Source organism: Hermetia illucens, chromosome 3 (genome assembly GCF_905115235.1).
Source record: "Hermetia illucens chromosome 3, iHerIll2.2.curated.20191125, whole genome shotgun sequence".
NCBI lineage: Eukaryota > Metazoa > Arthropoda > Insecta > Diptera > Stratiomyidae > Hermetia > Hermetia illucens.
The window spans coordinates 21,332,111-21,357,456 of record NC_051851.1 but is presented as its reverse complement, the minus strand read 5'-3'; the positions used below and the strand labels follow the sequence as shown (position 1 = coordinate 21,357,456).

General features: G+C 42.5%; 1 protein-coding gene across 2 annotated transcripts in view; it reads right to left on the bottom strand.

The window, feature by feature from the left end:
• Nucleotides 1-6,346: 6,346 nt before the first annotated feature.
• LOC119652935 overlaps nucleotides 6,347-25,346 on the bottom strand; it is a 61,027-nt gene continuing 42,027 nt past the window's right edge. Inside the window, exons 1-2 of one of the 2 annotated variants that reach the window (XM_038057325.1) lie at nucleotides 23,136-24,254; nucleotides 6,347-7,253 (exon numbers count right to left, since the gene is read on the bottom strand). In XM_038057325.1, coding sequence (XP_037913253.1) covers nucleotides 6,850-7,253; nucleotides 23,136-23,415 — 684 coding nt within the window. In that variant the 5' untranslated portion in view covers nucleotides 23,416-24,254 and the 3' untranslated portion in view covers nucleotides 6,347-6,849. Of the gene's footprint in view, nucleotides 7,254-23,135; nucleotides 24,255-25,346 lie in introns of those variants that run through there. The other variant, XR_005249623.1, reaches the window with a different exon arrangement.

Genomic DNA, 25,346 nt, shown 5'->3' with positions numbered 1-25,346 from the left:
AGAGTGCTTCGGCGAGTACTGAAACTGTTACCAGCAGTGCGGCGTGGTGTTGTTGATGCCGCCGTCTCTGCCCTCATCGACTTTCGGTCACCAGTTTCCCCGATAACTTCAAGTCGAACACGTTCCCTGATGGTGGCCGGGATTGTGTCGCTGCGAGTAATAAAGCGGTACTGGTCTGCGACTTGCTGTACAGTCACGTGCGCGAATTGCGGGAAACGCTCGACGAATCTCTGGTGCAACTGTTATTTCGTAGTAGGAGCGGATAATGAAGAGGTTCATTTCTTCAGTCGATTTCATCCGCTTCCTACGCGAACCTTCTGAAGTGGTTGCCAAAGATTGTGGCGAAACAGCTGCAGCAGGCGGAGCTGTGCTCCTGGTCGTCGTGGCGCCTAGACGTCGAATCGCCCCACGACTAGCGGTTTCGACGCCGTGCTGTCCATTACGAGAGCCCGACCCAGTCACCAAGTCAGACGACTCCCGCCGGTTATCCGTACCGGACCTCAAATTTCTCCTTCTTCTCATTGTTGGTGGTGCGTTTTATCCCTAGCTGCCAGGTGTTGAGATAGCTTCCTTAGTGAGTAATCTGCAAGACTGCAAAGTTTCTGCACTTTTCTCACCTACCCCCTGAGACGCTGCGGTGGCGTACAGCCATTCAGACTGAAGCTATCCATCCCTCCACCTTTCACAACCGGGCTTGGGACCGGCTTCGGCGGAGTTTATTATTATTATTATGTATATTTCACAGCCGAAGAGTTCTATTAAAAGCAGTTCTACAGAAATACCGCCCATGTTTGCTTGTTACTCCGCTGTATGGAAGTGGGTGTGAGTTCCTCCTCCGACAATGACAATTCTAAAGCAGTGTCTGGGAAACAAATCATTCGAAAAGAAAAAAGATCGCTACGCAGCGCACAAGTTTACCCTCCATCGTGTCCACAAAACAAAGTACCCAAAACTAACACGTGCCCTACAGAGTGACCCAAAGGAAAGAATACCCTATATCCCCTTTTTCGAACCAGCAACCATTAGTACGCCTCTTGCAGCAGCCCCGAGCGTTGCCCCTAATAATCTTTCCCCAAAATCCCTTTATGCCAGTGGAACGGTATCAGTCCCCGAAATAAACTTATACGACACAAAAGCAATGTGAATTATTCGGTCCTAATTGACTGTGTTCAAGCAAACCCGGAGTTAGGCTTGACCCATTAGAGGAGTCCGTAAGGTACGACAAGGATATCATTAATATCAAGCGTGAAGGCTATGCGAGGGCGACGGCATCTTCAAAACCGTACAAGCAGCGAACCGCTTAAATCCCTAAATTTCTGGGCAACAAACCCTTTATGCCGTTCAGCGCAACATATCGCTACGGAATTATTAAACACGTTTCTCTAAGCTGGAATGAGGAAAAGACAGCGAGTCGGCCGGAGCTCAGAGGTTTAGCAGAACAGACAAAGAAAACAAAGATCTACATTTCCTAACGGGCACAGTTAAGCTGACCTTTCTGGGGGAAAACCTCCCTATGCATGTAATCACAGGAAAAACTTACTTCAAAGTAGATCATTTTGAACAGCGAGAGCGACAGTGCTACAATTGCAGACACCTCGGGCATATTGCGAAACTATGCAAAATTACAATACCGAAACGCCTGAACTTTGGAAATAGTGAAAACTGCGATGGCACATCCTGCACAAAAAAATGCATACTATACAATGGCACAGAGCATAATGCTCGAAATAAAGAATATTGTAGATGGGCTGAATATAAAAAAGCAATTAAAATTGCAGCAGCCAAAAACAAACAGGAATTATTACCATGCCATTGACAACGAGATTAAGTACGAAAGGGAGTTCCCATCGTTAAGGAACAACAACCAAAAATCGGTCAATGACAGAAACAGCAATGTAGTGTTAAATGATATCCTGAGGGGCCCGAGCAGATATAGTGCACTATTGAAAAAACTCAACCCAAAATAACTCCCAGAAATTTTCCGGAGGTTGAGCAATACAATGATACAATCAGGAATGGTCCAGGGTTCAATAGCCCTGCATACGTCATGTCCATAGCCTTTGGGGATACTATGAACCAGGCAAAAGGTAGCATACCACTAAGGAAGCTTTGTAATTGTGACTTTCGAGTACTAAATAACGGTGATCAAACACTTGTCGTAACAACCCTAACAGAGAGTTTGAGGTCCTCAGCCTCTTACCAAATCTCAGGTGGTCTTCTGGCATTGGAAAACCTTGGAAGATGCCTGCTCAAATAGACATCACAAGCCAATTCTCATACAAAGCAAATCATTTACAGTCCAATCTAATTGCAAATTCGCAACCACAGGGCACCATTGAAGGCTTCACCGATAGTATTCAAGAGAAAATTATAGCTCTTAGAAAAAATGAGTGCCCTAAGGGATTTCCGGCGGGGGCCTAACTTCAGGAACTTCCTCAGAACAACAAACGCCTTAGGAAACTGGAGGAAAGAAATTAAGAAAACCAAAAAGAAACATTGCGATGAGTTATGGGAAGAAATGTCTATCAGACATTAAAGCCTTTTGGAATAAAACACAAACAACAGAGGGCAAAACGTGGATTGGTACCCACGATGGAGCATAAAACCTGGTAAAACCTGGGAAACGCTTGCTGAACCAACACCAACAGCTCTACTACCAAACCCTATTTCCACCTCCACGTGGTGACCGCTGGGAGCTTTTTCTTATCGAAAAGCTGCAGACGGAGAAGGATGAAGGCGAGTCTCCCGCGAGTAAAAACTGAGCAAATTATACCAACTGGTCCTCCAGGTTGGGGGTTGGTTGGGCTGACAACCCTACGCGGAAAATAACTTGTTACGAAGCCACAACGGGAGCCTCGGACTGGATAGATTCTAGAACGACGAATCCGGCAACGACAACGGATTAACGATTTGCGCATTTTAACATGGACCGTGCGCTCCCTGTACAGAGATGAAGCTGCTGAGCAGCTAGCCGATACCCTGTACCAATATAAGACTGATGTAACAGCGTTGCAAGAGATGCGATGAACAGGGACCGGTTTCCTGGAGAAGAGCCGCTATACCATATAGCGGCCATCCAGTAACCCATGTGCTCGGAGTAGGTTTCTTTGTCAGCCAAAAAATGAAACCTACTGTTATTGGCTTTGAAAATATAAGCGAAGGTCTAGGTAAGTTTAGAAACAGAGGCGACTGCAGAGTTGGGGAAGGATACCTTCTACGAGGCAGTAGAATGAATCCTCGAAGCTTGCCCCATATTTGATATCAAAATCATACTTGGGGATTTCAATAGCAAAGCAGGGGCAGATCCCGTTTTCAGACGACAAGTTGGCTCCCATAGCTTACATCAAAATACAAATGATAACGGACTGCGAATTATTCAGTTATTAGTATCGCACGAAATGGTTGTTGGAAGTATCTGCTTTGTGCGGAAGGCGGTCCACAAACAAACGTGGGCGTCTCTAGACGGGAGCACTTTCAACCAAATTGACCACGTGTTGATCGAACGCTGCCACCTCTCAGCGTTGATGAATGTCAGAACATAGAGGGGGCCAATATAGACTCGGATCACTATCTCGTTGGCATGGTGCTTCGAGCTCGAATAACAACACCACCCAGAATCCCCTCTGACAATCAGGTGAGAGTTAACACGGAAGCCATCCACAGCACAAAACTCCGCAACATCTATAAAAGGGAAATGGATGCCGCAATAACCGCAGTCAACGGAGATTATGGAGATAAAGCATTAACAAATTTATCTTCACAGTCACCTGAAAAACGTTATCATAAATACGGCCATTGTTGGTACTTGGCATCAACCGCAAAAGAGTCGGAACGGCTGGCTTGACGATGAATGTAAGCTAACAACGGAAGGGAAAGGACGCGGGCACGCGCAGAGACTTATCACGAACTCCCCGCGAGCGGAGAAGCGAATTCACAGACAGGAAAAAGAAGTCTGGGAGAACTAACAGGTCTGTGAACTCGAAGAGTACGGGGAGCAACCGCTACAGGCGCGCAAGTTTTACCAACTAGTCAGCAGGATGAAGCCTTGTACACCTCGATGCTTATCTTGCCGAGATAAAGAGGGAAATTTGATTTCCGACAATTCATCGACTTAAAAATCATAAGTCGGCAGGAGCCGATGGAATTACAGCCGAATTGGTTAAATATGGAGACGACCAATTACATCAAGTGGTTCATCACTTATGCTCAAGGTGTGGGACAGCGAATCAATGCCTAATGACTGGCAAAGAGGCATTATTTGTCTCATACAGCAATTATAGAGGTATCACGTTGCTGAGTACCATCTATAAGATATTCTCCTCTATCTTGCTAGGCCGGATAGCCCCATACGCTCAGAACATCATTGGCCTATACCAAAGAGGCTTCACTCCAGGCAAATCAGCAGCAGATCAGATTTTCTCTCTGCAGCAAGCGATGGAAAAGCTATTGGAATATGGGCATCAGTTGCACCATCTTTTCATGGACTTTAAAGCCGCCTATGACATCATAGCCAGGGTAAAATTTGACACGGCCATGAGAGAATTCGGTATCCCAACGAAATTGATAAGACTGACTAGATTGACCCTGACCAATGTGGGAGGACAGATAAAAGCAGCAGGATCACTCTCAAGATCATTCGACATCAACAACAGTCTACGACAAGGAGATTCCCTATTATGCGTCCCCTTTAACCTGGCCCTGGAGAAAGTGATCCGTGATGCAGACGTAAATGCGAGGGGTACGATCCTCTTTAAGTCCACCCAACTACTGGCCCATGCTGACAATATCGACATTATGGGAAGATTGACCCGGGTCGTACAAAATTCATCCAGATTGAACGGCGCGAGATCTTGGGCTGAAGGTAAGACAAAATATATGGTGGCAACGTCAGCACCAAAAACCAACCAACCAACAACATCAAACCGCACTGGTCAAACGTTGATAATTTCTCCTATCTAGGGTTGAAAATCATAACCGATAACAGCTACGACGATGAAATCCGCGCACGGTTGTTGGCTGCCAACAGAGCCTATTTTAGCTTACAAAAACTGTTCCGCTCGAAACGGTTCACCATACGGTCAAAGTTCTTACTGTACAGGACAATGATCTTGTCTGTTCTCATGTATTCCTCGGAGACTTGGATGCTTAGCAGGAAAAAACTGCGAACTCTTGGCCGCGTTCGAGAGAAGTATCGTCCGAAGAATTTTTGGACCCCTACATGAGGATGGACTATTCCGTAGTCTACATAACGACGAAATCTATGAGCGATATCATGACCGTCAGGTTGTGGGTAAAATCCGGCTCCATAGATTACGGTGGGCGGGTGACTTAATCCGTATGGATGAGGATGATCCAGCCCGGAAAGTCTATAAGGGCAATATCTATGGTAGAAAAAGAAGAGGAGGCAGACCCTGTCTGAGTTGAAGCGATGACGTAGGTCAAGACGCGAGACAGCTTTTAGGGATATCAAATTGGTGGACCTCGGCACAAAGTCGGGATGTCTAGAGTAATATCTGCAAGCCGCTTTGGTCACGTTGCTCTCAGGGCACAGGTGAGGCAGCGTCTGAAGAGTTGGATCTGCGCTGGTAAGAACCGTGGTGGAGTGTTCCTTCCACCTCTTCAGTTACTCGTTGTTGTGGAAGAGGAGTTTGCTGTTAACATCTCTCACAGGACTATCAAAACATTTGTGACCACATGCAAGTTCTCGTGATCAGAAAACCCATCACGATCACAACATCACCTTTAGGAAGTGTTTTCTGAACTGCGTGCAATTGCTCATAGAAAGCATTCTTCTCCACTATCGGAAATTTTCGTTGGTGCAAAGCACTATACAATTGGGATGCTCCTTAACCTGGACCGGAATCTTGGAGTCATAAGTTTGTCAGAAATTGACTGGACGAGGTCAAGAGAGCGTTCCCTGTGGTGGTCGTCAGTAATATCCGACACCAAATTCGCGTCTGCTACCACTTGGCTTTCCAAGGTACAACAGCATATTGCTGCAAGAAGGATAGGAGTACTCTCCAGAGTCCCCCCGTCTTAATTCGCTTATATCGGTGGAATTCTCGCTCGCGTTGGAAACACTTAAAACCGATGTAGAGGAGTTTGTGCACATTCAAGAAAGCAATCATAGTCCGTTTTCAATAACCAAAGGTCGTAGCTGTGAGGATAGTCCCTTTCCGAGGGACGTTTCGATAGCAGTAAAGTTTCGAAATTTGCAGGTTGGTAGTTTACGAATTTCTATCTTTGTTAGTCGCCTTTTACGACAAGCAGGGATGACTTTGAGTGTACTCTTAAACCCCAATTCAGGATATAATTTGCATATAATTTTGAAGCGAAAAAACCCAAATTGAATGTTTTCACTATGTGATATCATTTTTATTACAGTTTGAAATGACAAGAATCATTGGAATATGTATAGTATCTTTTCTTATATTCTAGACTAGTGTCATAACATGTCACAATATTCCGTCATCGTACTGTACTACGATCGTCCTTTACGTTGATGATCCGTTTATTTAAATGATTTCATATGTGTATATTCTAAAAATTCCTAAGGCTAAGAGTAAATAATAGTTGTCTAAAGATTTTTTGTATAATTAATTTTTAGGCCTCAAGGATAATTACAATATCATAATTCCGTTTGATTTCGCTTAGCGCTGAAGTACAGTAAACTTAGTTTTGGTGCATTCAAACCTTCTGCATTTGGGTAATTCTATTGTATTTAAAGTGGTGATTATTCGGTTATCCTTTATCCTCTATTTTCGTTGATGTAGACTATTTTAACATTAAGTATTGTTGCTTTGAATTACGTGGACTCTGTACTGATTCCTAATTTTCCTACTTCGATTCCTAACTTAAATCACTTTCTGTACTTTCTTTTGCTAAAAAATGCCCGCTGCCGTCGAAAGCCTCTTCTAGGTCGTCTTCGTCGTCCTTGTTTATCCTTCGAAGATACTTTCGTTGATACATCTTTAAAGTTGGTATCATTCGTGTTGTAGTTGTCGTTGGAGGCGGTGTTGTTAGAGTAGTAGTCGTTACTCTAAGCTGTTTCCGGTAGGTCTTCCGGCGATGATGGAATGAACGTTGTTGTAACTCATAACTTTCGAGGGTGTGATTATATGGGGTGGATATATTATGCTTAAAACGATGCAGTAGATGATTGTATTGTTGCAGGCTTCGGTAGAATTGCTCAGCTGATATTTCAGTTGAGTTGAGAAGCCTTATTGCAATATTTTCAGGAATGACAATTTTATCTGGAAAGAAATAAGGAATATATATTCTTTGCAATAAAGTATAATATTTAGATTTATTAGGAGTTGAAACTAGATTAATTTACTTATATTGGAAAATACGCTACTATGAGAAGTTGTATTTTAATGCTCGGGACTGTTTGGACCGTGATTTCAGTGAAATAAACTGGTAACGCAACAATTATTCTCCCCCATATCATTCTCGAACAAGGGGAACAGGGGACCAAAATAGAGACATAACGAAATATCTAGTGAGCCCCACCCCTCTCTCATTTTCATTGCGGGCTTGGATTTTCCCTACAGGCTTGGGAATATCACAAGAAAAGTGACTACTCCTGGATAATGGCAGAGAAAAAACGAATCGGTCGAAATGTAACGCAAGTGACACATGGCTTGAACAAAGCAAGAATAAAAAATTGCAGTTCGTTGTGATCATGCAAGTTATTTGCGGTTTTGTCAATGGTAATCTGTGAGCAACCTGGAATCCACATGCCCCTTAATTTATTCTGAGTTGGCTAATTGCTGTTTTTATGGAGAATCTTTTATGACCTCTGCAGCAAACGGGCCAATGATTGCCAATAGCTCCACTTTATATTCTTGCAGTCACCTTGCGGGTGGTTCTCAGAGGAGGTGAGGAGGAGGAAGACGGGGCGGCAACCCTGTCAGCTGAACCAAAACCAAGTGGCCGAGGAGAACCTCCATAGTGGTGGCACCGGGAGACGCTGTATCGCATTGGCTTGCTGGCATTTATGCAGTAGGCGAATGCTCTAAAGGCCTAATCAGGGCGATCAGACCCGAGTCTGCACGGGGACTCATCTGAAGTGGCAATTGTCACCAAACCTTACCAGGGGTATACTGGTACCATGGGAACCGGGATAGCCCCTGGACTCTCATACTTCGGGTGAATTCCCGTTGTATGTGAGTACAGCTCGGTTGTTTGCGGTTGGCCCCCTTGTGGGAGCTTCATGGGGGTTGTTGGTGATGCTCAAGCGAGAAGAGACGTTTCAACACGGGTGCCGTACTCCTTAGTTCGGTACAGATTTAGGTAGGTCTTGCATCCACCAGTATGAATGCTGAGCCATGTAATTGGTATAGACTGGTACCGTTGTTGTCGCAGCGGGGCTCTGATTGTAGTCACAAAAACCAATCCGTGTCTTAAGAAGACCGTGGGATTAAATCTTCCAGACAGGTGCTCACGTTAAACCCTCAAGGACTCAACTGTCACCTTACGGATAGGTGACTAGCTAACAATTTTTTACACAACTGCTCACCAGTTTGAGTATCTGAAAACTTTGAGGCGCTGCGCATTATTTTTATTTTTATTTTTTTTCGTCACAATTCTCAGAGAAGAAATATTATATTAACCAGTTATATCAGAGGCAAAAAGGACACCATTTTTTTCTGTGTAATTCACTATGTGTTGTGTGAAAAAATACAATTTATAAATAAATTTTTCTACCAAAAAAAATCACAACAATTTATTAAAAGATACCAGGTGGCTCCTGAGGCAAAAAAGGAGGAATTCGCTTTCGCGTTTGAGTGACCGGAGAGATCCACCATGGGAAATTCGTCTGGAATGTCAGCGTGACTCACTAAGGAATCCATTGCTAGGCTGACTCAAATCAACTTTGGTAATGCCAACAGTCGGGTGAAGAATAAAGTGTAAAGGGTTTACCGGAACTATGCTATCCCGAGTGCGATATCCGTAGTAGAAATTCTGGACACACTAAAACAGAAACTTTCTGTCTTTTTGTTAGTTGCGACGGTATGGTAAAAGTCACTCCATACGTGTCCAGAGTGCAACGTACGTAAAGATCCACCGGAGGTTTTTCAGATCTCTCAACGAATCCCAACAGAGCCGTCCAGAGAGTGCAGTTTTCGATAACGGAAGCGAACGAATATTGGGGTCGACTTTGCATACTGAACCTCCTTTCATGGCTACTGAATGACGCTACAAGTACCTAGGAATTCTGCAAGGAATCCATGCTCGAGTTGGGGATCTGAAGGATGCTCTGCTGTTTGCTGTTCATACCTTGGTAGAGTATAAGGTATCCATAAAGTCAGATTGTGCTCTAGTTTCACACTTAACGCTGTGCAAGTGATATGCTCACAGCAGCGAGACAAACACAAGACGAACACAGATATCCATGACGACTGGGATTCGAACCCAGAGTAGCGAGATTGAGAGGCTGACGCTCTATCCCCACAATCATCACGCCGTCGAATAGTAAAGCTGGTGCTGGAATCGCATTTTTCGGGGAGGAATAAAGTAAGCACATTGAATGTATTTGCTATCCCCTTATTGGCTTATACATTTGGAATATTGCCGTAGATTTAAACCGATCTGGAAAACCTCTAGCGCCGGATACGAACTACTATATCCAAATTCCGAATGCATCATCCAAACTCTTCTGATCGGCATATTCCACACAACAAGCCTGAAGTGCTGCTAGTTCACAAGACGGGTCGCTCCGCGTATATTACTGGCGTTGCTATTCCCCAAAATAGCAGCATTGAAATCAAAGAAATTTGGGGTCTCGAGAAAGTGTTCACATAGTATTGTCAGCTACAGGTACTGTACCTAAATCCCTCATGGCTTCTCTTGATGTCCTGGCACTCTCACACAGTTTGGTTCAAAGCATGCAAAAATACACCATTTTGCATACGTGTTCGATGTTACGGTGGGTTCTTGACAGATTTTCTTCTCCTTTCCAGAGACCTTTTAAGTAGGTAGGATCCTCCGAAGCTAAATGCTTGGCACTTATTGCTAGTATTAGGTAAAATCCGGGATATGCCGAGATTGTGGCAGGTTGAAAAATAATAATCGCTGGCACGACATTTCGAATTGATCAGGATCTTGAAGTGTATTAGAGCACTTCATTCAAGACTGTAACGGTGCACTACAGGAGGTACATTGTAGGAGGCAATGTTTTGACGCATATAATTGATATCATATGGCTTGAAGTTGCTAGAGAGATTACTGGAAAATCGACTGAGAACAATGATAAATCTGGTTTCCCTCAAAAACTGAGGTATGGCATAGAAAAGATTTGCATGCGGTTTTAATCAACGTAGCCTTTGAAAGGACACAGAAATTTTCAGATAGTATGGAATGTGTTGAGATCCAAGAATGGCCCAGAAAGCCTAATAACGATTATTCCCGGCACATGCTCTTATCGGGTTTTCCAATAAGGGCGGATCGATATTGAAATGAATAAAATTAAGTCATTGTGTGAGGTATTATCCCATGCTAGCACGGTTCAGAAAAGAACAATTTCCAATCACTGTGCCGCTAAATGTAGCCAATGGCCTGGGTTATGTTGAGGACATCAATCGATGGCGGCTTATTGGCATGGGCCTTCGACTTCAGAAAACCTAACCTTAAGGGGGTCAAATCGCATGATCTTGGTGACCAAAAGAACTTGGTTATCATTGCTCTGTAGCACTTGCGTTAACGGTGATGGCATTATGAGGGATCGAAGCGTTCGAAGGGCCCATCACATTTCCAAGCCTGGCTAGCACAGAGGCGTGCAAGCTCGTGTCGGCGGAGCACTCCGATGAAGTTTCTATATTTGTTTGCGGACCTTGGCGGTCAATATCGCCCCCTTTTTAGGTTTGTGGGATACCTCTTGGTCGTCTCCGGCCACTCAGGATGGTTTTTTTGTTACAACTGGTGGAGGTATTCTGATCGCTGTTACATTTCCCTCCGTGCCAAGTCTATCTTTTCCTCACCCTCCTTCTCTTACGACTGTGTTAGCCTACGAATTTCTTCGTTCAATGTAAGTCCCTTTATAATTTCTATCTAATGAACTGATCTCACTACCAAACGAGAAGGATTACCTTGTATCAAGTATACGAGATAGTTTCCACTAGGCAATATTATATGTGTACGATATTATCCTGTCAGCTGAAGGCTCTAGGACCTTACAAGAATAGTTATGATGTTGGAATTGCATGTTTGAAGAAAATTGAAAGCAATGAACCTATTTGGTATGGTTATTTAATGCGTAAAAATGAAAAATATCATCAGAAAAATGGAGAAACATGATCTGTCCAAAAACACTATCAACATAATACGACACAGGACAGAAGCTGCAGATCCCGCATGAGAAAAGCAGACTTCAAATAAACGAATTAAGGCGGGGAAGAATATAAACAAAGTCTGCAATAAAAAAAATCTTCCCGAAATTTTTTTTTTTTTCAACCACAATATTTGGCACCCTAGCCGGTCACCAATGTAGTGCTACGCAGATGATGTCGCAGCGCTTGTTGCTGGAAGCACTGTCGAACAGGCGCAAAGCAGACTCGGCATATTGATGCGATGGGTAAGCGGATGGATGACTACTCATGGTTTCAACCTTGCACTGGAAAAAAACCGAAGTAGTCATCCTGACTAAAAAGAGAATTCCGACCCTGCGTCCCATATCGTTCGGCGAGTCGATCATCGAGTCAAAACCAGCGGTAAAGTACCTCGGGTTGACTCTTGACTCAAAGATGAGCTTTTCTGAGCAAATCCTAGCAGCAGCGAACAGGGCTGCGGCTGGAGTTTCGGCGTTAAGTAGGCTAATGGCAAACATTGGGGGTCCTATGTCTAGTAGGCGACGTCTCCTGATGAGCTCAACGCAGTCTGTCCTGCTTTACAGCGCAGAGGTATGGGCTGACGCTCTCAAAAAGGAGGTATGTCGTAAACGCCTCGCGCAAGTACAGAGATGGGGAGCTTTACAGGTGGCGTCTGCGTACCACACTGTCTCTGAACCGGCCGTGATGGTGATCACGGGAGTTATCCCCGTTGCCCTTCTTGCTAGGGAGCGTCAGGCCATATACAAGCGCAAGGGAGATGAGCCAAGGGAGGTGGTTGCTCGCGAAGAACGGCAACACACTCTAGACGACTGGCAGCTCTCTTGGCAAAACGAAACTAGAGGCAGATGGACTGCGCGGCTCATCGGAAACTTAGGTGCGCGGCTGAATCGGAAGCATGGTGAGACTGACTATTTCCTTACCCAATTTTTAAGTGGGCATGGAGGTTTTCTTTCTTACCTGCACAAGATTGGGAAGGCGCGTTCTCCGGATTGTGTGTTTTGCAATGGAGTTGTGGACGACGCCCACCACACTTTTTTTTCTTGTGGAAGGTGGGATGGGGTTCGTCAGCAGCTCTATTTAAACACAGGGGATCTCTCTCCAGATAACATTGTCGAAGAAATGCTGAGGACTGCTGACAGGTGGAACCGTGTTACCCATTACGTTCGAGCCCTTCTCGTTGCTAAGAAGATAGAACTCAACCGGTGGAGGAGCCGGATGGCAGGGGGTTCCTTGAACTGACAGTTCCCTTCCTCCTCTCCCCTCCCGTTGGTGAAATGAATTTCCTGATTTGAAGGCTCCGCAAAGCGGGAGAGTTCGGAGACTATCCCGAAGTAATGTGACAAACGGTTCCAGGCTAGCTCTCTGACGATGGGGAGGTGTTTAGTTCGTAGTCCAACGACGTACCGAATCGGGAGTCCAACACTGTGTGCGTAAATGCATTCACCTACCCTACCCCAAAAAAAAAAAATGTAGTGCGCTTATTTGGTAGAATTGGCCTGTCCGGTTTCGGTGTTGAGGAGAGATGTTTTGTCTTGTTCTGAAACTATGTCTAGCAAAGAAGAGCGGAAATGTTATTTTTCCTTGGTCTTCTTTTCGCTATTCATCATCTTCAACGGCGCAACAACCGGTTTCCGGTCTAGACTTGCCTTAGTAAGGAACTCCAGACACCCCGATATCTCTTAAAATTGTCTGGCGTGCTGACCTACGTCATCGCTCCATCTCAGGCAGAGTCTGCCTCCCCTTCTACTTCTACCATAGATATTGCCCTTATAGACTTTCCGGGCTGGATCATCCTCATCCACACGGATTAAGTAAGTCCTACCTAACCCTCAGCTTGGAGGATCAGTTGGCACAATTTGTCCCGTTTTTTTAGGCGCAGGAGCTCGCCTTAATCCTTTTCTGTCTGCAGTTTTTCATTAAGAAATAGCTCCCAGCGATCACCACGTGGGGGTGGAGATAGGGTTTGGTAGTAGAACTATTGGTGTTGGTTCAGCAGGCAGGTTTTATGCTCTATCGTGGGTACTAATCCACGTTTCGCCCTGGAACCTATACTACCCTTTAACGGTAATTCATAACAAGCTTAGATAGGAAGAAGTCAGTCGAAAGAACGAACGAATGAGAAACACGAACGTGAACACGAGTATAAAAGAAATTCGTCCGGCGATGTAGTACCATATGGGAATCCCGCGGGGTGAGTAGAAGGAGAAAAGAGTGGTTTTAGCGGGTAAGAGTCCCACATAACCGTCTGGTAGGAGCGAATGCTAGCTTTTGAAGCTTCCAGCGAGAAAAAAAAATCGATTTTAATAAGACTTTGTTTTGCACAAAACCTTAAAAACGTGTGACACTTACATATCTCTCGCATGTTGATGATTTTGTTTTATGGTTTAACATATATGTTTGCTTACCGGAAAGAGTTCAATACTGTACATATCATAATTTTCACAATCAAAGTGCTTCTTTGCAGAAGTACGTCTGACGAGAAGTCAGGTCCTGGTCCAGATTTGTTCCGGAGGTTCAAGAGGCTTTATTGAAATAAAGAAGTGATAATTGGGCTCGCATAATTTTCACCTCAAATTGACAGATATTACCAGTCTGTCGACCCGACTGAAAGGAGTTAAGTCAAATGACAAGCTCCCAAAGGATTAAAGTTTATGAGCATGGCGGTATGGAGAAAATGCGGGCTCGGGTTGAAAATTATATGTCCCTTTCTCATTATCCTATTTTTTATGAAAATTCTAATCCTAAGACCCTCAGAAAATTTCGGACCGGAGAATCCATCCTTTCCCACCAGGACTGTTGCTCTTGGTGGTGAAGGATGGATTCTTCTACAGAAAAACTAGCCAAGGTGTTGGGAATGACAATAGTTTACCGAGAGGTGGATTTAATGTTAATCCAGGTGTTAGTCTCTTGAAGACTTCCAAAATGTTACTAACTATGCCAGATAATAAGCTAGGTTCTGTGATTTTAGTAGCATAGTTGCAACATAGCTATCTAATCTCAGGATAATATATACAGGAAAGCTATTATCCTTGCACTTCGACCTTGCAGAATCAGAATGATTAATATCATTGAACATATCCGCAATCTGTTTATATGTTCGCTAAATTCAGCTATTTGTTTTTTTTACAACAATTTGGATCATATTTTTTATTGTCGGATCTGGGCGGCATTTTCCCCATTTTTCAATTCATTCTGAAACTTCCAACAGTGTTAAATTAATGGCCTGTGTACATCCATACGATTTCAGAGCATATGATAAATTAGTCACAGGAATTCCGGATATTCGTAGTACGTTGAACACTCATTCAGCTGTCAACAGTTTTCGAGAATCCTCAATTAATTCCCACACGTCCAATTGATTAAAACAATAATAATGTCATATGATGATGTGTGGGAGTGGTCCGAGCGATATTAAATAATTTTCCGGGAAATTTTTAAAGTTGGATATCTAATATTGCTTTCAAGAATTGTTGCTGTTAGTCACGCCATACACCATATACTGTGTCTTGTTAACTCGAATCATCACCACACGAGTCCTGTTAGGCCGGCTAATTCCTTTCGATTAGTGTGTACTTATGTACTGTGTAAATATTACGCAAACATAATGCTAAAAGTTTTCGTTCTGGGTAATCTAGTGTTACCGACTGTTCTGTGATTTTCCTGGAAAATTTGCAATATGCAAACTTTGAAAGAGCCATATTATGAAGTGATAATCGAAACTAATCGCTCTAATAAAATGCATCTAATTGCTACTAGCCGGGTACAGAAGTAACTTTTTGCTAGATCCTTGTTGGTGTCATCCTTGACAAAGACCCACCTTAACTAAGCCCGAGCCTCAACGAATTGATGAAAGAACTTTACTGTTAAGGTTAATTTGGGAAAAGTAAGCATAGATAAATGTATCTATTATCTGCAAGTAAGGATAATACGAGCATATATTCCTATGTATCCTACCGTGACCCTGGGAAGTCGATACTTCAGAAAGTGTTGAATGATGCCTCCCAGAAGCGACATTTAAAGTAATGAGTAATTATTTGAGGGTTATCCTGAACGGCGGTTACACTATACACCATTGCGATTCCCTGACCAGGTCCTAGTTCCTTCCACGCGTGCTAGTAATGAGAGCGAAACTGCCGTAAAGAAGGGACACATAAGCGCCTGCTATTAACGTTGATTGTTGATTAAACAGTGTGGGGGAGTGTATTGTTTGCGCTGAAACGCTCATGACTTCATTGTTCAGCATATTTCCCGATAGTCACGGTGGCGTACAGTTTTCCAAATAAAATACCTTCAAATTCGCAAGTAATTGGCGAAATTTTATGTTTATGTATTGAACAGCGCGAATAGAATAGAAACTCAAACAGAATTTTGGGCGAATGTTGTAATGAATTGCGTTCATTTTCAGGAAGTGAATAAAATGATTAGAAAGTAAAACAATAGAATTTTCACAAATTTGATTGGGAAATGAGAGGAAATTTCAATGATTTTTCAGTAACAGTGAGCATGTGCGTTATATGTGTCTGGTTTTTGTAAACAGTTCGGAAATTGGTTCAGAAAGAAATGGTGCATAATGATGACTGATGGCCACGTATGATTATTGGGATGTTATTGACACCTACAGTTTACAGTTCCAACTTCTGCTCTAAAATGATATCTGAGGTGGCCAATTGGTTTGGAATGCAGGAAGGCGGATGTCAATAAATTGTATCACGAGAAAAGGAGGCGAAATTATTGATGTTTTTCAGAATTGATGTCGTCACCAATTTTACCGTGTTTATCTGAATGTCGAAAACATATGTTTTGTATCTATTTGTGAGCCTTTAATGAGGAAAATTCTGCTATTTCCCGTCATAAAATTTGAGTTGAGCTTTCATGCAAAGATAAAGCCGAAACTGGTAATAAACTCAACCTGTCAAGCTCGATTGAAAAATTAAAATAATTCAAAAATAAATAAAAGGCTTGACATCCCGATGAGAGCCGAATTCGCTACTCATATCCTCAGTAAAACAAAAATAAAGTGCTCAGATCAGAGAAAGAGATACTTATTCTGCTATCCTAAATCCTACTTAACCTCTCTTGGTGACAGGTCCCTCGACAGAGCGACCATAAAAATGCATCCAATGTCATGAAAAACAAAATGATCGGGTTGGGTCACAAGCCTCGAAGAAATGCTAGGCCGTCCACCTCAGTCGACGCGAAGGACAGACCCCGGCTCTGTTGAGAAATGCGGAATTGTTCGTGGTGCATGGACGGCGTCAGGACGTAAGTAAATTAGTCTGAGCAAATCAAATACATGTCTGCACGCTAAATAATGGCATCCTCACAGGAAAGGCGGAGGTATTCCCAGGAGTCCTTCGGAAAAAGTGCATTGATGTCTGCGCTCTACAAGAAACCCGATGGTCTGGGTTAAAAGCTGCTACATCGAATGGCAACGTGGTAAACATGGCTATAAACTCCTTTTATTTTGGTAGAGGATGTAGGCTTTCGTTGTGGATTCTCTAGTAACTCTTCTACCAGATGAGGATTCCATGATTGACAAGCTATTATACACAAGCCGGATAAGCCGGCTCAGATAAACCAAGTTGGGATAGTTCTATGAAATATATTAACAGTCGATTTCAACCGCACTCTTCTCGATTCTTTGATTCCAATATTCCACCAAAGCTTGCATCAACCAAAAATAAATGCGAGATAATTTATCAAAGCTCGGTGATTCGGCATGCACTGGGGAACCTCAGGTGAAATCCCAGGAAGAAGGCTTTTGCATGTTTCAAGCAATTTGATTTTGCTTAACTGGACAGGGATCTTGATTTAGGCAAGGAGTATCATTAAGCTGTGAATAAATATGTCGAGTCAAAACATATTGAACTAGCGAGGGGGAGGATAAATACGTTTGTTACCTTTCACATTATTCAAAGAGCAAGTGCTACGATAAAGATACGGGTTTCAATCCTTCTCTCAAAACTACGACCGGGGTAAGCCTAAACGACAAGCTGTATAATAGGCCTAAAGTAGCTCAGATTTCGCTGAAATGGAAAAAATGATTGTTCACGATCTTAGCGGATAAAGAAAAGATGTTCGGAATGGTGAAAATTCAAAGCTGTCACAAAAGTTTTCAGCGGATTTTGTACAGGCCAACCAAAATACAGTGGGGCCAAACATTTAAAGGCAGACTTCAAAATAGACAGCATGGTAAGCGGGGTTGGAACAACAAAAGCAGCAGAGATCAGCAGAGTTCAGGCGATATCAATCTACGAAAATGGGCTTCCAACGGTCCGAGCTTGTTGGACGGATCAGGATTATTCAAGATCATGCAGGAGTTCGCAATTACCACCCTTGGACTGATTTGGGACCCAACAAGGGACGACTTACGGCTGAAAATAGTGAGATACGACCCAGAGTAGAGGTTAACAAGATGCCAATTATTGTCAATTTTCAGGCAGGCAGAACCCAGCGCCACCTGTATGAACTATGGTAGCAGAATTAGGTTTTGTGTCAGGTGTTCTAGAAGAGGTGGACTTGGGAGTACTTGCACCACTTACAAACCCGAGTTAGATGTGATATGAAAGAGAAATGTCGTCGGCGGAATAGACATTGGCTCGTATCAGCGTCGTTTATCTTGAGAGTGATGGAAAAATATGTTCGTGTATAAGATAAATGTGCATCATGTTTAGCGCATCGCGAAGATTTGATGACTTATTTAGTGTTTATGGTGGTGGATTTCGTCTTATCACGTCTCTGGTGTGAGTAGCCTAACAATTGCTTTGAGATAGATCCACAGTTGAGCCCGTAGTATCGACCCGCTGTTAACTACTTTCCCCGCGAAATGCGAAGTAGTGGCTTCGAACCACTTCAGTGATGAGATCCGAGTACCCAAACAGTGACATCTACATGAGGCAAGACTGGGTTTATTGGTGGTAACCGTAGAGTAAACGGTTACCAACTATTCGTACCCAAACAAAGTGAGGAGCGCTAGGTTCTTCCGTTTTAAACTCTGCTTCTTCAACAGGATTGAAAGCGTAGGCTTCTTTGATATCCCGGATAACAGTTTTAGCTTCGTGTGAGTCAAAGTCGAAGTGGGCCACAGAATTGGGTGGTGGTTTAATGATGATCTGTCTCACAACAACTTCCATAATCGTATCGCCTAACTGTATCTATGTTTCCTTTCTGTTGCCAACGACCCGGTACTTAATGTCGGAGGCGGAATCTTACTCCCCTAATGATGAAGGAGTTTTAAACTGAACGTGACGTGATAATGGCAACCGCCCTTTTTTTGAGCTCTTGTAGTTCTTGGATGATCGTCACGGTGAAGTGGAAATTAGGTGCGTACTCCGAATTTCGTTGAAGGTGCCCCAGCGAACTAACTATGTTCTGAACGTCTTTATAGAACCTTAAAGTCCCGGAAAGTATTTTATTCACTGCCAATTCAAAGCTCACAAACCTAGCTCTGAAGCACTCATTTAAAATGTTGCCCCTACAGACGCCCAGTGTCAATCTAAAGCTTTGTTAGCAAAGAAAATGTAGAATATTCTTATAAAAGGCTAGTTAGGATTTGGAGTGTTTCGGAAGAACCCTCTATCCAAGATTATAAAATCATGAGAATTGACATTGAGGGCTACTATGAAATAAATAAAATAGTAAGAAATACCGGGAAAAAAGATTAGGATTCCTATGTAAGGCACCTAAGAAATAACATGGTCCATCTAGAGGTGGGTACTGAAATCAAGTGCTGGAACCGCAGACAATAGTGGAATACTCCATCAAACTGTTTAGTTAAAACAGGCATCGCATCAGGGGGTATCATGATCACACAGTAACCTAACCAAGGTGAGGACGGAAATCAAAAAACCCTTCAATCGGGCTAAACAAACCTGGGGACTAGATACAGAAAAACACTGATCACGTAAAGCAACGCGATCAGAGAAACAAAGTGAATAACCTCAGAAAATACTTTACAAGGATTGAGCAAACCATAAGAACATCCAGGCTGCATAAGGTTTTAGTCAAGGACACAATAAATTCCTCTGTCTGCCTGAAAAGGAAGATGTGACATTTATCGAGAATGAGGAGATTAAGATACATTTACTTCTCAAAATTTTGTTTTTTTGGGTCCAATCCTAGGGTGGAGGACAGTAATGTTCTGCCTGGCGTCCCAATAACAGACAGAGGGGTGAAATGAAATGAAATCCGTATGCTTATAAGTTATAGCAAGACAGGGAAACTTTTAAGCCTCTGAAGTTATCCAGAACCGATATCATTAATTTAAAGGTGTGAATATGAGGACGCCTTGCGTAACAGAATCCAAATGGCATTGAGAATTACTAGTAATTAGTGCACGAAGGCGGGGCTTAGGCATAATTCAAGACAAGAGCCAGTAGATTACATTGCATGGAAGCTAAATGGGAAACAGAGTTCAAATAGGAAAGATGCACCACGCAAATGTATGTAGGAAAGCTACAAGAGATTTGATGATTTGCAAGTCCACAAGAGAAAAGAAATGAGGGTATGCGTCCGTTGGATATATAGTACAATAGCAAGGTTGGGGCGGTAATATATACATCAATAGGTCCCTCAGACCAGAGGGTCATTGTCCACGGAAAACATACTTTGAACTGGTGAGTAAGCATATCAGTAGATTTTAAGCCGAAATATATGCCTTAGATAGATGTCCCTACTTTAACCTCCAAAGGAACTATAAAGAGTAAAACAATGCGATCCGAACTGACAGTCAGGCTACTATGAATGCATTGTGGTCCAATCATGTGAACTCACGATTGGTATGAGAATGCATTTATATATTCAATACGCTTGACTCGTGTCATCTGGATATTCTGTAAAAAGCCAATGCTTTATGGATCAGAATCCTTCTGTGCAATCGAGAGCTGTTTTATGGTCATGACACTCGGGAAAGACGGGGAACGGTTGAGGGAACTATATTGAGCGAATTTACCAATGGAATGGAACAATCCAGGGTGCTAACGGGTAAATACGAACCAAAGCTCACAGCCTTAGGATTGTAGTGGGAATAATATTCACAGGCAGCTTAAATTATTACCTGTGGAAGCTGGAGTTGTTTGCGAATGTTGTCTGCAGATTCTGTGGGGAAAACAATGAAATCTCTACACATAATCTGGGGTAACGTCCGGCACTTGTGCAGACAGATTTCTGATACCAGATCCGAAGCTAAAATACCTAGAAGTGGGAAACATCCTAAAACTTCTGACTGTTATAGCAGCGGCAAATACACTGTAGTTAATAGTTATACTATAACCACCAAAGGAGTGCAATGGCTCTTTAGGACGTAGTGGAATTTTCCTTGATGTTATTATTATTATTAATTTCGAGTTGTCACAATCTTGGCTAACGCCGAATTTTATCTAACACCAGCACTAAGTGCGGGCGGTAAGGTTCGGACAATTCTACCTAGTTAAAAAAGGGGGTTTGGTGGTGGTGGCCGGTGGAAGGTTAATATTATAAGAACCATATTTTCAGTTTCATCAAGGGAATTTGTAAAGGATTTAGGTATGAGACTGTATATATTATGGGAATTACAACCACTTTCTCGGGACGCTAAATTTCTTTGATTTGCCGAAACAGTGGCTCACATTTCACCTTCTTCTTCGCGTGTTTTCGCTCAGTGTTGCTATAATGGGAGATAGCATCGACAACAATGTCCGCGGAAACCGGACATATTTCTGTGATCAGCTCAAGTTTGTATGCAAGGTTCAATTACCTTACAAACATCATTATGAGATGGTCTAAGGTCTAAGGCCTCTCATGCATACATTCTGTACTGACCGCTTTTCACCCGCTCTTCCTTTATATGTTTCTGTAGGCACGGGTGGTGAATCCACCATTCTGGCTGACGCATATAAGTATCTCCGTCTCATCAAAGAGCTTCCTGGAACACAGCCGACTCCCAGATAAAATTCACCTGTTTACCTTGCATTGCCCTCGACTTCCACTGATCAATCCATTCAAATAAGAAAAGATAGATCTTTCAAGTGAAGTGGAGTCATCCCACAATTTGTTTTCTAAACAACTGCATTTAATGCACTTGTCAGCTACTAGCTTAAAAAGACATGTGAGGAGTTGACTTGGCCGATTCATTTACTCCACAGCAGAATTTGGCGGGGGATGGCGAACAATGCGCTTATTCTATTCCAAGAGATGCACCAGCTTTACACGTTCCAGGAAGTCGGACAGCAGAGCATCATTTAAATCACCAATTCGAACATGGATTCCTTCCTGCCCCAGTCATAACTTGGATGTTACCAAGGCTTTGTATGTCCGGGATGCGGCTCGTGTCAGCTTTGCGAATGACTTGGATTCGACAATTTGTCTGAAGCAAATTCTATCCGAATATCACGACTGAACATATGAATTGTGCACACCTGAATCCTGAGATGGTCATTAGTACTTGTATACAATTTGATGAGGTTTTCATAAGTGTGTAAAGTTTGTCCGCTCCCATTTATCACGTAAACCATATTTGATTGGAAGACCATGCCCTCTGGTATAATTTAGTAGTCATGAAAGGGGTTTAGCGTCTTACAAAGCCAGAGGAGACTCAATGAATCCATTTGGAAAATGTCTTTCTTTATGCGGATGGGTTCTGAGGTACTGTCACCGGTAGATGAGAGTACTGATAAAGCGGTGTATTACCTTTCTACGATTGTCGCAAAAAACTTTAGTAGTTTTGGAAGCATACGATACGACATAGATTATTTTGTTGAGGATGCTGGGAGTCCTGAGTTCGCATCCACTTGATGACGGACCGGACCACTTGGAAAGCAATTTACTTGATCTCTTGTCGTCCACGAACTTCTCTTTTTGGGTTTCCAAAAATCTTGACGGACGGTTTTGTCCTGGGCAGAGGCATCAAATGGATGCGGACTCAGGACTCCCAGCATCCTCAGCAAATAAAATTCTCTTTGGCCTAGTCTAGATTTGAATTTACGACGGATTTCACTTCAATATAATTCGCACTCATGTCGTGTTTGCGATTATATATGAATGGAGCGATTAACACCTGTCGCCACTTTCGGTCACGCTGCTTCCAGAGCAGAGTGTTTTGCCCCTGCCCTGAACGAAACCGTCACTCAAGACATAGATTAGCTAAGTGCACAGGATGTTGCCAAAAGTCTTGGCGTAATCGATATAGCAATTAAATAGATTCATTTGACCTCTGGTTGCCTGCCTTAAAACTATCGAGTCGATAATAAGTTGCTGTTTGCAAACTCTTGATTGAAATCGAGAGCCCTTCTGTTTCTCGGAGTGAAATTTGTTGGTTTCAACGTGCATATTGACTGGACGGTATGATCTTGTATAGGGTTGGGAAGTCTTGTGTTGGCAGCGTCTTTTTTTTGGAACATGGTAGACAATCCACACAGTGACTAATGTCCTGGTTTATGCTATGTGCTTCGATCCAGACCAGGGCCCTCTAGTTCTTCGAGTTGTTTATGGTTTCAAATTTCCTGTTCCTCCTATTACTGTCTATTATTTGTGATCGCTCGTTAGCCAAATTTCTTAAGCAAAAACGAAAGTAACTTTGTACTGAAAAAGGAGGCAAGTAGCTCCCGAAATATATATTTACGATTAAAACCAAAAATTGTATTGTCTATTAATTTTAGGCTGGACTACAAGTAGCAGATGAAAATCTAATCTTTTAAAAACGATGATGTCTTTCCAACATTTCACCCAGTTAGATTAATTATTTATTTGTTAAAGAAGATTTATTTATCTGAGTTATCATAATTTAATTAACAACAAAAATGGATCACTTGATATACAACTACTTCTTACCGCAACTTGATACTTTGGGTATAAACGGTTTTATCGTTGGATCCCAGATGAATATATAATAAAGGGAGAGCATTATTGCTGCCAGTGAAACGCATAAAACATAAATGGCCACTGTTAATATCCGGATCGCTTTTCGATTTTTCCGGGGCTGATAAAACCGACTAATCGTCTCTGTAACGGGCAATTTAACTTTCTCATCCACTGAATTTTGCTTGGAAGACGCCATATTAGAGGCGCGAAATTGATCACAATCACGATCACATTCGATTTTCCAGATCATGCGTCATCGTTATTTACGATAAAATCACTTCATCTATTATTAATTTTTTTTTTGGCAAGGGGAATAGGATAATTCAAGCAAGTGCTTCCAGGGAGCACATTAATTTGCAGTGTTTGCTTCCCGAAAACACTTCAAACACTTCACGGTTCCATGAAACGATTCCTCTGCATAACTCTCACAAACTGAAAACCAACTGGTCTACCACAAATCCTTTTGCATTTTCCAATGCAGTAGCCTAGTTTTGGAGTGCACTTCTGCAACCATGGCGTGGTGCATTGTAATTACAACTCCCCCGAACAAATTCGATTGCAGCGGTCGTTGGCTTCCTTCACCATCACTTGTGTCCTTTTCACCGCGATGTATCCGTTCCGAGTTTATAAAAGTTGCACAGCAAAAAAAAGGACAAAACTTTGGAGAACGTATACCTTGGCACGATATGGATGAAAACTGGAAATCCTTTCCCTCTTATAAATCGATAGATTTATAACGGTCGCACACTAGTTTGCGTTTGCGGGTAAATAAACTGAAATTGGGTTAGTAGGCCGTCGACAGCTATCCTGATTGCGTCCTTTCTCGGTCGAGTTCCTTAGCCCCAGTTGGGGCGAATGCATTCGACGATGGTATGATGTGCATTGCATGTGCTTGGTAGTTTGGGGGGATTAGCCACCCTGCACTTGGAGCGGGTAAGGATAGTGTTACGTATGGACGATGCATCCATAGTAAATCCTCGCGAGATTCGCTTCCGTAAGTGATTTCATAAGAACGATATGTTACTTCTCCGGTGAGTCATAACATGGAATCCCGAGGGAGTAGTACTATTTGTTATGGAAATACATTGAGGCACGGATTGATTGCGATAAAATTCCGAACTTAGCGGGACGCTGACGCAAAGGTGGAGCAAACAAACGGATAAGGCGACGGGAGTTCCAGTACTGAATTGGAACAGATTCTGGATATTCAAAAGACTCACATACGTATGTTTCCGCTTCGATATAGTTCGCGAGATGTTCACATATTCTTGGATTCTGCGCGGGTTCTATATTTATTCTGTACTTTATATCCATAATGAAGATTGCACATTACAACGTTATGGTGTGTTCAGACGGGAGTAGTGAGCACCAGGCACTGAATTATTACCGTATTAGATGGATTACTTCCTCGTTAGTCTTTAGGGGAATTACGAGCATTAAAAATTAGACACGACACTCGTGGATGTAATTCTCCACTGTTAGTTGGCGAATTCCTTAGAGTGGCTCCTGAGAATAGCAATAGAATCCTCGTTTTTTTATAGAAAAGGGTAAAATTGTTGCTCTCCACCATTTACAAGGATATATTTGCTGGGCATATAACATCTACTCGTGGAAATACTTTTTTGGGGACTTTTTCCAGGCTTCATTCGAAGGATGTGCATACATATTTCATTTCAAAGGACCCAAGGATAATTAATTTTCCATGGCTTAGCACAATATTTGAGGAATTTCCTTTCTCCTAAATATCATTATGCTAAGAAAGTATCTTTGGGTATAACAGTCTCTGCTAGGAAAAAGATGTCTTTATGGTTTCGTGCCTGAACTGGAGTTATTTTTTATTCAAGCTAATGACATCAATAGGCTTCTATAAAAACAACAAAACAATGTGCTTTATATCTGTTTCCATCAGGCATAATCTCTAGAGTGTTGTTCGTTATGTATATATTTTTGCATGTAGATACATATGTATCTATTTTATGATAATGATAATGTGATAATGATTTTCAGTTGCTTCCTTATGGTCTACTGATGGGGTTGATAATAATTTACGTGTTGATAATACAATGTTACTGGATGCATACGTCCACACATATGTATTCGGTAATCATTTATTACGCTAAGATGGGTGTATACTGATACTTGCTATCTTGTTAGCTCATCAGGTGACCAATGCACGTAGTT